The sequence below is a fragment of the Puma concolor genome, chromosome D1, assembly GCF_028749965.1.
Source record: "Puma concolor isolate L17-30 chromosome D1, mPumCon1.1.hap2, whole genome shotgun sequence".
Classification (NCBI taxonomy): domain Eukaryota; kingdom Metazoa; phylum Chordata; class Mammalia; order Carnivora; family Felidae; genus Puma; species Puma concolor.
This window is the reverse complement of record NC_141676.1, coordinates 7,311,960-7,326,526: the sequence shown is the minus strand read 5'-3', so window position 1 is coordinate 7,326,526 and position 14,567 is coordinate 7,311,960. Positions and strand designations below refer to the sequence as shown.

Genomic DNA, 14,567 nt, shown 5'->3' with positions numbered 1-14,567 from the left:
CGTAGCCACCTGCTCAGAGACCCTTAAACGCCGCAGTGGGGCGGGGCTACGGGCGGAGTCAAGAAGGCGCCAACCACCCACAGGCTCCTCCCCCTCCCAAGTCCTGCCCCGGACAGTGTGGACCCTCCGTAGTCCTAGAGGCCTCGGCCCAAGTCCCGGCTCCCAGCCCCTGTGGGCCCCACCCAGGAGGACGCCCCGCCCCCGGCCAGCTTGGCAGGCCGCTGACCTAGTATGGACACAGCACTGGGAAGAGAGGCGTGGAGGGTGACGCCTGAAAGGAGGCTGGAGAGCCTCGGGTCCCGCCCCCATGGGCTGCCCCCTCCTTCGGAGGGGACGCACCTGCCGGTTGTGGGGGCAAAGCGCGGTGACTGCGCAGCTGCCGCGGTGCCTGCCCAGAGCTAAAAATATTTCCCAACAGACAGAGGAGTAAGGAGGTTCCCAAGGAGAATCAATTTATTGAAGAGTGGGTGCAGTTGGTCAGACCCTTAAATAGGAGGGGGCAGGGAGCCCGAGGACAGGATGGGAGCAGTGTCCTTAGTCACACTGGACACTGGGACCTTGAGACTGGGGGAAAATGGTAGGTTCCAGGAAAAGGCTGAGAGAACGAACTCCAGTATCCCCCCTCTGGGTGGGGACCTGGGGCTGGCCCAAGGGATTGCAAATAAACTCAGGGGCCAGTTTGGGGTCTGGTCTGGAGGCTCAGATGGTCTCATCAGGGGCCGGCAGGCGCTTGCGCGTAGGATCGACGCCCCAGATCTCCCGGGCGTACTGGGCAATAGTTCGGTCACTGGAGAACTTGCCTGATGTGGCTATGTTCCGGATCACCATTCGTGTCCACTCTCTTGGATTCTACAAGCCAAAGGAGAGCTCTGGGTTCATTCTGCCGGTGGGGTCCCCAGCTTCCACCACATCCCATCCAGGGCCACCAAAGCTTTGCCAACCCCTGGCCCAGGGCCCCTCACCTTGTACAAAGCACTGACTTTCTCCTGGCACTTAATGTAATCTTCATAATCTGCAAAGACTTTAAACCTGGAAGGGAACAGAGAGGCAGGAAGCTCCATGAGATCAAGGGCCAAGCCCGTCCCGTCCTGATGGTGTGCGAGGGCCAGGAGAGGGAAACTGCTTCCAGAAGAGCCTGGCCCCAATTGCCCAGGACCCCCACCCAGCCTCCCCACATACGGCACCTGAGCCCAGTTCAGCCCAGCAGCCCCACCTGCACGGTTCCCTGGCCAACCAGCTCACCGGTCATGGTGCATAAGCATGTTGACAATGTCCTTGAACAGGTCTGGCTGTTTGGGGGAGAAGAAACCACTGCTCAGCTGCTCAATGATATGCCGAAGCTCCGGAATTCGGTCATAGTACTCCTGGGCGTTGTACCTGTGGGGGAAGAACAGTCCGCACTGTGGCCAGGAGTTCCTGGCTCCTCCTCCAGAGAAAATCTGAAAAGTCCTAAGCCTCAGGGCCAAAACCCAGGCCCCAGCCTGCGGCGGCCCTCCCTGGAGCTGCTGCACCCCTCTGGAGGACCCTCTCCCTTCTCTGCTCAGCTTTTCATCCCCCTTGTGTAGTTGAGGCCTGGAGACGGCAAAAAGGTAAATGTCTGAGCCAAAGGCCCCAAACCAAGTGTTCTTTTTTCCCTCCCATACACCACCACCTCTCTTAACCAGTGTGTTTCCTTCCTAAATGCTTTCCTCGTTCCCTCTCCCAAGTCTGTTCGCCTTCGGGCCCCAGGAGGAAGCACCAGGCATGTCCTCGGACCGTCCTTAAACTCGGACCGTCCAACCGAGCCCATCGCTGGCCTGGCGCCAGCTTTCTTCCCGTGCGCCGCTTTCTGAAGCAGTCCAACCACCCCTCAGCCACCTGGGTTCAAAACCCTCCCGAGGCCAGTCTCCTCTCTTTCCTCGCCTCCCCACTTCCAACCGGCAACCAAGGGCGACTCCTCAACAATGTCCCCCATCCCCATCCCCAGCACTGGCAGTGCGGGCCATTCTCCTCGCATTATGGCGCGGCGGCCTCCACGCTGGGCCCCCACCTACACTTTGCCCCCCGCAGTCCGGCCTCCACCTTACACCCAAAATTGTCCCCCTGGAGCCTGCTTCTGAACGTGTTGGATCTGGCTCAAAACATGTCCTGTCTCCCTCCTATCCAAAGGATAAAGTCTGAACTTCCTAGTCAAGCCCAACAGGAGAAATTTCCTTTCAATATTTAATGCCAGCTCTCAGAAGCAGGTGGTGGGAGTGTGAGCCGCTACCAACTTTCTGGAAAGCAATTTGGCAATATGCATCAAAAGCCTTAAGAACTCGAAGAAGAAGGGAGGAGGAGAAGAAGGTCTCATGCTTGTTTTTTTTTTTTTAATTAAAAAAATTTTTTTAATGTTTATTTATTTTTGAGAGAGAGAGAGACAGACAGACAGAGTGCAAGGGGGGAGAAGCAGAGAGAGAGGGAGACGCAGAATCTGAAGCAGGCTCCGGGCGCTGAGTTGTCAGCACAGAGCCCAACGCGGGGCTCGAACCCACGAACCCTGAGATCTTGACCTGAGCTGAAGTTGGACGTTCAACCGACTGAGCCACCCAGGCGCCCCGGTCTCATACTTTTTTGACTCAGAAATATATCTCCTTCTAATAATTATCTTCAGGAAATAGAGATGTGGGCCTAGATATAAAAGGATGAGATCGCAGTGATATTTACACTAAGAAACAGCAGAAATCAACCTTAATGTCCAACAGTATGGAACTGGATAAATTACAGCATGTCCATACGATGGAACCCTATACAAACATTTTTAAATAGTTTAAAGACTATTTAGTAACATGGAAAATGCCTCACCAGTGCTGACATCAGCCTTCAAAATTGTACACGTGTTAGTCCCAACTTTCAAAACCCTACGTATATACACACGCATAGTGATACACGTAGAGATAGGACTACAGTGGGGCACCTGGGTGGCTCAGTCGGTTGAACGTCCAGCTTCGGCTCAGGTCATGATCTCCCGGTTTGTGGGTTCGAGACCCATGTCGGGCTCTGTGCTGACAGCTCAGAGCCTGGAGCCTGCTTCGGATTCTGTGTTTCCCTCTCTCTCTGCCCAACCCCCACTCGTACCTGTCTCTCTCTGTCTCAAAAAAAAAAAAGAAAAGAAAAAGGACTGTGGCTTTAAAAATGGGTGATGAGGGGCACCTGAATGGCTCAGTTGGTGAAGCATCTGCCTCTTGATTTGGGCTCAGGTCATGATCTCACAGTCCGTGAGTTCGAGCCCCACGTTGAGCTCTGCACTGTCAGCACCGAGCTTGCTTGGGATTCTCTCTCCCTCTTTCTGCCCCTTCCCTGCTCCCTCGCTCTCTCTCTCTCTCTCTCCCAAAATAAATAAAATAAACATTAAAAAAGTAAAAACAGGTGATTAAATTATGAATGACTGTTATTTTATTCTTTGTGGTTTCATATTTTTCCAATTAAGGGGCACATATTGCTTGTATGATAAGAAAAAAAATTTTTTTAATAAATTTTTACAAGTCTAATATCTACTTCGAAGAACCGCCTTTCTGGCCACAAGCACAGCTGTATTTATTGTCCTCATCTTTCCCCTTTTGCCATGCCTGCCAGGGAGCTAAGAATTCAATTTTACTTCCAGAAATTCCAGCAATAAATAATATCATAGCCTACGATTGATATCATTTTCTGCTCCTTTCCCTTCAGTGTTGTGTTCCTTCTTTCTTTTCCCATGCCGTTAACCTCATTTGTTGTAAGTCATCTCAGAAGTTCTCCGGAACCCTAATGGCCATAACTGAGACCTTGTGCAGCCTGGGCCGGCCTTTCCAGGTATGCCCCTTGCTCCCAAGCCCTACCCTCCAGTAGCCACACCTCCTCGGTGCCTCCTGCCCATGGACTGTGAACTTTGGAGCCCTTGACCCCCATACCCTCTCTGGTCGAGCTTTTCCACGTCCTCCACCCGCATGCCAAAGATGAAGAAGTTCTCTTCTCCCGCCTCTTCCGCCATTTCCACGTTGGCCCCGTCCATGGTGCCAATGGTCAGAGCCCCATTGAGCATGAACTTCATGTTGCCGGTGCCCGAGGCCTCAGTGCCTGCAGTGGAGATCTGCTCGGAGAGGTCAGCAGCTGGGATCACTGTGGGGCGGCAGCAGGGGACAAACTCAGCTCCAGGAAAGGTCCCACCCCAGCTGGGGACTGTGGAGTTAGGCTGGCCCGAGGTACAGCCAGAGTCAGAGCCCCCCTCTACCCCAAGCCTCCCACAGTCACCAGCTGAATCTCCCTCCCACCGCCAGCCCCTCCACCCCACTCCACCCCACTGCTTGGTGATCGTTGGCCGTCTGAGGTCTGAACCTGGACTGGACTCTCTCCCCGCCCCTGCCCCACTGTGTGCACGATTTGAAGGGCAAACCTTCCCTGTAATTTCACCCTGTACTGCCCGAACCCCCCACCGCCATCGGGGTGGGGGTGGGGGGACATCCTCATGATTTGAGCATTGTCCTGTCCAGATTCTTCTTCCAAGTGCAAGTACCCCAGGAACAGGTGACCAATACCCCTTCCTGGGACTGAACTAATCAAAGCGTCCCTCTGGCGGCACCCCACCTTTCTCGGCCAGCGAGACTCGGTAGTTCTCCAGGAAGATCACACGGAGGCGGTCTCCTACCACTGGGTCGTGGTTAACCACATCCCCAATGGCTGTGATGAGTTTGATGATCATCTTAGCCATGTGGTATCCAGGGGCAGCCTGTGGGAGCACAGTCTGGGGTCAGCTCCACAGCCTGGCCCCCTACTCTTATCCTGCAACCCAGCCAGGCTGACCTCAACCCGGCTGTCAAAGGATCAGAGCCGCGGTCTGCGGCCTGGCTCCTCACCTTCCCTCCAATCATCACAGTTCGGGGCACAACAAATCTATTGGGTTCCTGCTTGATGCCTGTGGAGAAACAGAGATCAGCGGGCCAGGTTTGGCCCTCCTGACGACACCTATCCACCAGCGCCCTAGACAGTAGGCCTGATTTGGGCAACTGCGTGCTATGTGACTTCCGATCTGTCACTTTCCCCTCTCCGAGCCTCAGTTTGCCTGTCTATGAAATGGGGGTAAGTCCATGCCCCAAGAGCTGTCCCGAGGCCAAAGGAGACGTTGACTAGGAGGTACGTGGTACACGGGGCGGGGGGAGGGGTACGCAGAGGGGAGCGCCAAGAGACGGAGGGCACCCCTGCCACTCACGGTTGTACAGGGTGATGATGTGGAGGCAGTTGAGGAGCTGGCGTTTATATTCATGAATTCGCTTCACCTGGACGTCGAAGAGCGAGTTGGGGTTGATATGGACTTTGTACTCCCCCTCCAGGTACGCGGCGAACTTTAACTTGTTTTCCTGAAGGCAGGGAGGATGGGGGGAGAGCTTCACCAACGGGCCTCAGCCTCAGGAGATCCCACAGTGTCATTTCTTTCCCAGAAAGGGAGCGGACAGAAGGCTCGCTCGCCACCTTTATCCCCGCGTGCGCCAGGGCAGACATCGCTAATCAATGCCAGCACTCTTCCAGTGCGGTCAGATGATGCCCTGTCACCTTGGACTCCAGGCAACGTCCACCAGGCCCGAGGCTGCCGGGGAGACAGGCCCCGCGGGCCATCCCCGAGCCGGGCCCGGGGGCTGGCGCCTCCAGCGTGCTCCCTCCCGCCCTGGCACCAGTGTTCCAGGTCGCCACATCCCGTACCTGCTTCACTTTGGCCACATCCCGGATAAAGGCTTCATCGTCCACGTACGAGAGCAGCTTGCGCAGCTGGTCCAGGTCGGAGATGTAGTCTTCCCCGATGCGCTGTGGGGCGGTGGCTGTCGGTCATGCCTACACCCCTCCTCCAGCCTCCCGCACAGAAAGGTCCCTTTCCGGCGTCAGCCAGGCCTCGCCCCCTGCAGACAACCCCTCCTTCGCCAGCCTCCCCGCTGGGGCGTGGTGTGGGCACCACCATCTTCCCGCTGGACCTTGAGCTCTGATGGCTGACCTCACGGGACCCCAGCAGGCCTTCCTCCTGGCCTTTTCCTCTGACAGACAGTGACCTTGACGCCCTGCTCACAATCTCTGTTCCTGTCAGTCTCACTTCAGATGTGACCTGTCCTGACCCTCTCCGAGGCTGACCTCCATAGCCAGGCCTCCGTTAGCCCACAGAGCATCCTCATGCAAACAAGAAAACGGTCCCCCCTCCTCCAGGCACATGCAAAGCTAGGGGAACGCAGCGCAGGGTGGATTTCGGCCCTCCACTGGGCCCCCTGCAGTGGCCCACCTACGTGTCCATGCACAGCTGGTCCCTGTAGCGACGCGTGTTCACCCCTACTGGCCACACAGTGACCTCTCACCTCAGCAATGACCTCTGCCAGCCCGGGGTTACACAGGACTAGCCAGCGACGAGGGGTGATGCCATTGGTCTTATTCTGGAATTTATGTGGCTCCAGCTCGTAGAAGTCCTTGAAGCTGCAGGATGGGGTTGGAGGGTCACTACCCACCCCTGCGGGACGAAGGTCTCCTCCTGGAGGCCCTACCCTGGTTTCTTGCTGAGAGGGGCCTGGGGATGAGGGGGTGGCTGTATGTGAGAGGAGATCATTTGGGGACAGGACTGTACTGGACATCAGGGCCACGATGCTCATAAAAGCTGTGCTACCTGTGGAAAGGGCCAGCTGGGGTCAGGTGGTGAGGGGGGTGGGATGGGCGGGGCCAGCGGGGGGCGAGGCCTGGGGAGCGGGTCTCACATGGTCTTCTTGAGGATCTCGGAGTGGATGCGGGCCACGCCATTGACGGCGTGCGACCCGGCGATGCAGAGGTGGGCCATGTTGATGCGTTTCACTGCGCCCTCCTCCACAAGCGACATGCGCCGCAGCCGGTCCACGTCCCCCGGGAAGACGGCTGCCACCCGCTGCGCAGGGAGAGCCCAGAGCTCAGACGCCGCCGCGGCCTCCAGAGCCGAGGTCCCCAGCCCCGTACCCCCAGCACTCTACCCACAGCCCTGCACCCTCCAGCCCAGGCCTCCTCCACTCACATTAAGGAAGCGCTGATTGATCTCGTAGATGATCTGGAGATGTCGAGGCAGCAGCGTCTCAATCAGATGCACGGGCCAGCGTTCCAGGGCCTCGGGCAGTACCGTGTGGTTGGTGTAGGCACAGGTCCTGACCGTCACGTCCCAGGCCTGATGAAGAGGAGGGGGGCGGTCAGGGACCCCGGGGCCTGAGCCCTATGGCTCCACACACACACAGAGTGCGGCCAGGAGCCTGGGCCCTGTCACTGGGGGACAGGTCCTAGGACACTCGTCCTCGGGGCCTGACGCTGCTGTCTGCTTCGTGCGGGCTGCCCTCACGGATTTCTACTTCCCAGACCGGGAAAGGCAACCCTGAGACAGAGAGGCTCAGGCGGGGGTGGAGGGTCCTGGAGCCCACCTTGTCCCAGTCCAGCCTCTCCAGATCCACCAGTATCCTCATGAGCTCGGGGATGGCCAAGGAAGGATGGGTATCATTCAGCTGGATGGCCACCTGCGGGGAGGGGGTTGGGAGTCAGGCTGGGATCCAAACCAAGGCTATGGTCGCTGTCCTTTGCCCCTTCAGAGCCCCCTCCGCGTGGTTCCAGGCTGGAGCCGGGTGTGGCGGCCCTCGGTGGGGGGGGGGCAGCGGCGGGCAGGAGGGGGAGGGAGGTTCCCAGGTTAGGTGCCCGTCGATTGAGGATCCCGAACAGGCCACCCTCACACACACACCCAGCCCCCACTTCCTCATCTACGACATGAGGGGGCAGGCTGAGGCTGGAGGGGAGAGGCGACGGCATGCATCACGGGAGGTGTAGAGGGGGGCCCTCCCTGGGGCCTGGCACCTTATCCGGAAAGGCGTCGAAGCTCGTGCGCACGGGGTCACGGCAGCCGAACTTGGAGGACTTGAAGCGGCGGATGATGTCCTGGAGGGTGGCGGCCACCACAAAGTACTCCTGCTTCAACCGCAGCTCCTTCCCCTCAAAGAACTGGGGACAGTTCAAGGCAGGGCTGAGTCAAGGGGGTGGGGGGTTCTGACGGTGCCACAGCGTGGCCGGGAGACTCCTGCCCACACCAAGCCCCTTGCGCCCTGAACAGCCCCCGCCTCCAGGACCCAGGGGATTTTCACCCACCAGGTAGTGGAGGGGATGGTGTGAGGACGGGGGCATTCGAGGACCCGGAGTAGTGTCGGCATCGCCAGGGAACAGGTCCCCCAAAGTGCCCTGCCCCAGCTCGCTGCCCCCAGGACTTAGGTGTCCTCTTAAAGAACCAAAAGTACTTGGGGGGCGGGGGTGGGGAACAGGACACGACAGGAGCCAACAATACGTCCTGGGTGCTGCGGGGCGCCCGGCTGACTCAGTTAGAAGAGATGTGACCCTTGATCTCAGGGTTGTGAGTTCGAGCCCCACGTTGGGGGTGTAGAGATTACTAAAAAATAAATAAATAAACTTAAAAAAACAAAGGATATGTCCTGGGTGTCACTAGGGCGCCAGAGGCTGTCCCTCCCCGTTTTCCGCCCTCTCCTAGGCTTTCAGGTGTCCCGCCCCCAGCCCAGGAGGTGACATACGTTGTCGTTGGGGTACAGGACGCGAGAGATGTTCTCCGCCAGGTTTCGGTCCAGCACAGCCTGGATGTAGCCACCGACGTTGACTGAGGGGTGAAAGTGGGGACAGTGTCGGGCCCAGGCTGAGCACAGGCCGGGGCAGGCAGGGGCGCGGGCAGGCGGCTGAACTCACAGTCCTTGAGGTTGAAGTCATTGGGGGCCTTGGCCGACCACAGGCGCATGGTGTTGACGATATTGTTACGGTAGCCAGGCACAGGAGTGTCGTAAGGCATGGCCAGTACCACCTGCAGGCGTGTCGCACGTGGTGTCAGGAGCTGGGTATCTGCCACGTGACTTGGGGGGCCCCCGAGAGCCACAACTCCTGCCTTTGTCTCTACCCTGCACCAACCCCGCCCCAGGTTCTACTGCCCACTCTGGGTAACCGTGAGCGAACCTCTCAACCTCTCTGGGCCTCATCCATAGAGAGAGGGCCCCCCAGGGTCTCCCCACCCACCCCCACCCCACCTTGCCCAGCTGCCTGCGAGGATTACAGGGGGGCAGTGATGAGTCTGGAGCCCAAGGTGGGGCTCCGTTGGGGGCCGCTCTACAGTGATGGGGGTGAGCGGGCCCGCCTGGCCCGAGCACGATCTAGAAGATACTCTGGACTCATCAGAGGGCTGGGGGGCCCCGGTGCCTGGCTGAAGGGGACACAGACGTCAAGTCCATCCAAAGGGCATATGCCTGGTTGACCACCGGGCTAATTAGCAGTGACTAATGCTGGTCCCACCTCCCACAATTAGCAAATGGCGATCATTGCTGCCAACAGCTGCCCGCTACCACAGGGCTGGGGGCATAAGCACTTCTCCAAGGCCCGGCGCCCTTTCTCCCCAACACCGAAGCAGCTTAGCCCCTGATTGGAAAAGAGTGGAAGGTGCAGCTCCGAGAGGGAAGGGACTGGCCCGAGAGCACAGAGCTAGGGGGCAGCCAGAGCCCCTACTGAATCTTATCATAAATGACAGCCCGACAAATGGCCCATTCTGAAAGCCTAGAGGTTTCTGTGCAGCCGTCTGGAGGCCTATGACCTACAGCCACGGCAAGAGAGCTGACTGAGGTTCTCTGACACCTGGGTCTGAGGTTCAGACACCTGGTTTGGCTTCAGGCTCCCTCTCGCTTGTTGTGTGACCTTGGACAAGTCAGTTCCTCTCTCAAGGTTTTAATTGTCTCCCTTTCTGGGGGGAGTCAAGTCACCGTGATTATTCCGGGATGAGTCTTGTGGGGTGGAAAGGAGCCAGGTCGGGGGAAGGGCACTGGTGGCGCACGGCAGGCTCTCTCCTCCCCCTGGGCCCTGTGCTTGGCTTGGCTCCTCTGTGACCCTGTCTCCAGCCTCTCCTGACCCAAGCTGTGTGACCTCGAGTAAATCACTTAACCTCTCTGAGCCTCAGTGCCCTTCATGGTAAATAGCACTGGGTCCGGTAGTCTCCAGGCTCTCTCCCCGTATCTCCCTGTTTTCTTCCACAGCCTCTTCCTCCCTGCTTCCCCCTCCCTGGGGGCTCCCCCCACTCCCTGGCCTCACCCTTACCTGTGTGTCCACCCACTTGGCCCCCTGGCTGGTGTGCTCCACTCGGCCATAGAAGTGCACGGGCAGCGTGAACTCGGGTCGGGCCTTCTCCCAGGGGTTTCCGTAGCGAAGCCAGTCGTCGGCCTCCTCCATCTGAGTCCAAGGCAGGTCAGGGGAGAAAGGAAGACCCAGGCTCAGCGTCAGACCCAGGCTCACACCGCGGGAGGCAGTGGGTAGGGCAGGAGCAGTGGCCCTGCCGGGCCCTCTACGGCGTGTAAATTAAGGGCCCTGGGGTGGCGCCCACCCCCGGTCTGGTGGCATATCCCATGGGACATGGTATGTGCGTGGGAGTCTGAGAGGTGGCACAGGTGTGGGTGCCTGTGCAAAACCAGCAGGCTTTGGGGCCAGGGGGAAGGGACAAGGATGCCTTCTCTCAAGGCTGAGGCTGGTTCTGGGTCTATCCGGAGCTGGATGACCAAAGGGGGGGGTCTGCTCCATCGTGCCTGGGGCCCCACAAGGCCAGGGCCCGAGGCTGCTCACCTGCCAGCCCCCACAGATCTTCTGGTTAAAAATCCCAAACTCATAGCGGATCCCGTAGCCATAGGCAGCCAGGCCCAGTGTTGCCATGGAGTCCAGAAAGCATGCTAGGGGGTTACGGGGAGGTGGGTGTCAGGGACCCGGCACACAGGAACCCTTCTGCCCGCCCCACCCCTGCCACCCTATCCACTCACCGGCCAGCCGACCCAGGCCCCCGTTGCCCAGCCCCGCGTCCTCCTCGATCTCCTCCAGCTCCTCCATGTCCAGACCCAGCTGGAGGGGTGGGGGGAGGGGTGGCAGTGGTCAAGGCCAAGGGCCAGCAGGTGAGTCCCCCAGTATCTCAGGCTCACCCCGCTCCCGTCCCCCTGCACACCTGGTAGGTGGCTTCGTCACAGGCATTCTCCAAGGCCAGGTTCACCATGGTGTTTTGTAGTGTCCGTCCCATGTAGAACTCCAGAGACAGGTAGTAGATCCTCTGCCCGGACAGACAGATGGGTCGGGGAGGGGTCAGCCCTCCGGCGTCTAGCCAGTGCCTCTCACACCTCCTGTCCCACTCCGGGGGCCTGGCACGTGCCAGCCCTGTCCCTGTTTATTCTTCTCCCCACCACAGGCTTCAGGACCCGTCAGGAGGGTACCGGTCCAGCCTTTCCTCTGACTTTGGACACATCACTTTTGTTCCCTTAGCTTCTGTTTCCTCATCTGGAAAAGGGGGCTGCCATATCTACCTCAGGGACTGAGGTGCCGAGGACAGGCGAGACCCTCTTCCATCGCACACAAGCCTTCCAACAGCCCAGCGGGGAATCGGGGAGCAGAGAAGCCCCCCCAAGTGCTCCCCAAGAGGGGGAAGGCTAAGGTGCCTTAGAGAAACCAGTCATTTACTCAAGGTCACACACACTGACTCACGGCTAGAGTCGGCCCCCTTCTGTCCTTTCAGGGCCCAGGTCCCCTTGATCCTCAAGCCTCAGCCCCAGGAAGGGGGACAGAGAGGCACCAGAATCCAGGATGCTGGGTCTCCTGGTTTCCTGGGTCCCCTCCCTGCCCCACTCGCCTGCCCCTCCCCCTCCCCTGCCCAGGAGTATCAGGTTGCTGACATTTACCATGACCCCAAAGACACTTGATCCCGCTACCACCACCCCAGCTGCCCCAGCCTCGCACCAGCACCACCACACTCACATGTAATGACCCACCCTTCCATTTCAGGTCCGCCCTGACCACCCGCAGGGGTCTCCCTGACCACCGGAAGCCCCTCCGCTCTCTGAGCGAGCGCTAGGCCTTTTGCCCCAAGCCCGCCTGACCCGCGCCACCCGGCCTTGCCCCCGCCCCGGGTCTCACTGCCTGGATCGCCCCAGCACCCCGTCGCACTTGGCCATGGCGCCCACCGTTCCCGACCCTCCAACGTCAGGAACCCGCTGCTGCAGAAAAGCCAGACCCCTGGAAGGGCTGCCGCTTGGTGGAGCTCTCCCGGTCCCCTGCTGGGGCCCCCAGCCCACTGCCCACCCAGGATGCCCCGAGCGGCACCTTGGGGTCCTTCTCGTAGTAGTGCTGCTGCGTGCGGATCCAGCGGCCCACGAGGTGGTCGCGGACGGTGTGGGCCAGCGCAAAGTAGTAATCTCTCGGGGTGGCCACATTGCGGTCTTTCACAAGTGTGAAATGCAGGTGCCGGTTGAAGTTCTTCTTCAGCTCCGTCACATTCTCCACGCCAGCCAGGCCACGCACGCTAATTTGCTTCCTTTTCTCCTGGTCTGACAAGGGCCGGGACATGGCTGCAGGAGGGCGGGCCGGACTGATGGGTGGCCTCAGCAGTGCCTCCAGCCAGGGAGTGGAGATCCCCAGCTGCCTGGGGTTTTAAAGCCTGGCTCTGGGGAGCTTGCCCCGCCTCCCCCTGCGATGGGAGGGTCTTGGCCGGGCGGCTCAGGGAGCTATTTTGGGGGCAAGGGGAGGAGAAGGGAGACGGGCAGGGAGAGCAGAGCGGAGCTCCACAAGAGCCAGGCCAGGCCCAGCCTGGCTCCTTCGCAGCCCTGCGCTGACCCACTTGTTCCAGGCCTCGCCCACTGGGGTCTTTGGTGCCCGTCTCTGCCTTTCACAGGGTCAGAGGCAAGATGCAGCAGGCAGTGTGGCCTTGAGAGGCCTGCGGTTTGACTGGAGCCGTTGGGGCTGTGACTTTGGCTAAGAGGTTGCCCTGATCTGGGTCCTTTTCCTGGGTTATGGATTGGGAGCCTGGGGGGCGGGGCAGATTTCAGCCTCAGTCAGGACTCCTTGAAGAAGCCAAGGAAGGCTGTGGGGGGGGGGGGGCGGGGGGAAGAGGTGCCAGGAGACCCCGCCTTCGTCCAAGCAGCTTGGTTTCTCTTTCAGACATTTGCCCAAAGACTGCAAACCACCGGCTGGATGACCTCTGGTCAAGTTTCCACGGTGGCCTTACGTGGGGGGCGCAGGGGTCTGCACTCGGGTAGCAAGGTCATATATCGGGGCAACAGGGGCGAGGAGCCAAGGGTCAGGGTGCCCCGAACAGGAGACGTGTAGCTAGCAGAGGACGCTGGGTGTCTGGGAGAAGGGGGACCGGGGGACTCCGGGTTCCAGGGGGTTGTGTGAAGGTCGCCTGAGGCAGGGCCACTGCCCCCACGCCACCCCCACCCAAGCTGAGCCACTCCGAGATCCCCCCTGTTGCTGTCCTTCAAGGAGCTCTGAAGTGACCTTTCGAGAGTGGTGGTAATCAGATTACAGGCTGGCTCTGGCTAGGGGCTGCCAGCCCAGAGCAGGGGCCTCTGGGAACTGTAGTCCTGTGCCCACAGGGGCAGGAGAAGCCAGCATCCCCCACCCACTCGTAACATTGGCCAGTGGTATTGGGTCTCTCTGTGATGCAGCTGCCAGGTGATTGGAGACCTTCTCCCACTCATTCCTCCCACCTGGGGCCACAGTACTGGACAGGGACTCAGTGGGCCAAGGTTCACGGCCGTGACCCCACCTGTAAAGTGGGAGCCTCGGCACCGGGAACCTTATACCACTTCCTCGTCTTCATGGCCTGGCAGCTCCAGGACCTTCCCTTGGAGGCTCTGGCTGTCCCCGATCCACCGCTCACGCCCTGGCCCCGGCACTGATTTGCTGTGTGACCCGAGGCTGGTCGCTTTACTATTCTGAGCCTTGAATTCCTTCATCCAATTTATACTCTCAAATAAGAATATAAATTCCTGCCTCCGCCTGCTGCTGCCTCCTACTCTTATGGAGGCCGCCTTTTGGATCCTGCTTTGTTCTTTGAGCAAAAGGAGCCCAAGGCTTTGTGCAATTTCAGAGGATGCCTGGGCCTCCGGGCAGCGGGCTGGTGGAGAGCAAGAACTGGGTGTTCTGGTCTGAGGGCCAGGGAAGCAGGTCAGAGGCCCGGACGGCCGCAGGACGTTACTGAGAGCCTGGCTTGGGGGAAGGCCGAGTTGTTTCCGAGGACATCCTGAGCCACAGCAGGCCCAGCCCTGGAATCACGAGCGTGGTGTGGGGTCTACACTCCAAGTCTTCCAACTCCCAAGCGCTGCTCTCGTCTGCCCCCAAACAGCATTACTGGGTTGATCTCCCCAGGCCACCATGCTTCATAGTGAGAAAAAAGATCAGGAAAATACCGAAATGTGCCTACACGGGCATGGTGGGAATACAGAAAACTTCCTTAAATGCTCCCATCTGCAGCCCCACCCACGGGGCTGTGCCTCTGCGGGGGTCACCCACCCTCCAAACCCTTGTCTCCAGGTGGGTGGGTCGGGTCTCCGGGCTTGGCCAGCATCTTGGGCCGCGGGGGCTGGACTCACTCGCCAAAGGCTGGCTGCTCTGAGTAGAGCTCAGGAAGCTCCTTGGTGCACAATAGTCCTGGAGAAAGCCCCACGTTCCCTGTGCAGTCACCTCGCACCCAAGTTGTGACGGGACCCTGCCCACACAAACCTCTGCCCTGACCTCTAATGGCCTACAAGTTC

At 59.5% G+C, this 14,567-nt stretch overlaps 1 protein-coding gene across 1 annotated transcript; it reads right to left on the bottom strand.

The window, feature by feature from the left end:
- Positions 1–427: 427 nt before the first annotated feature.
- PYGM (glycogen phosphorylase, muscle associated) lies at positions 428–12,449 on the bottom strand. Its single transcript, XM_086677012.1, has 20 exons — positions 12,136–12,449; positions 10,991–11,092; positions 10,812–10,890; positions 10,621–10,724; positions 10,102–10,233; positions 8,716–8,827; positions 8,547–8,629; positions 7,825–7,968; positions 7,401–7,493; positions 7,007–7,153; positions 6,720–6,883; positions 6,330–6,444; positions 5,692–5,793; positions 5,204–5,351; positions 4,851–4,909; positions 4,582–4,723; positions 3,909–4,116; positions 1,243–1,377; positions 963–1,029; positions 428–849 (listed from the first exon to the last, which is right to left on the bottom strand). The coding sequence occupies exons 1-20, from the start codon at positions 12,376–12,378 to the stop codon at positions 700–702; spliced, it is 2,529 nt and encodes an 842-aa protein (XP_086533138.1). The 5' UTR covers positions 12,379–12,449; the 3' UTR covers positions 428–699.
- Positions 12,450–14,567: the final 2,118 nt, after the last annotated feature.

Coding starts and splice junctions, on each gene's coding strand:
- PYGM (XM_086677012.1), bottom strand. CDS start 12,378: ATGTCCCGGCCCTTGTCAGACCAGGAGAAAAGGAAGCAAATTAGCGTG. Junction 10,891..10,990: donor GTGACGAAGCCACCTACCAG/GTGTGCAGGGGG, acceptor CCACCCCTCCAG/CTGGGTCTGGACATGGAGGA. Junction 7,969..8,546: donor TCCTGTACCCCAACGACAAC/GTATGTCACCTC, acceptor AACTGTCCCCAG/TTCTTTGAGGGGAAGGAGCT.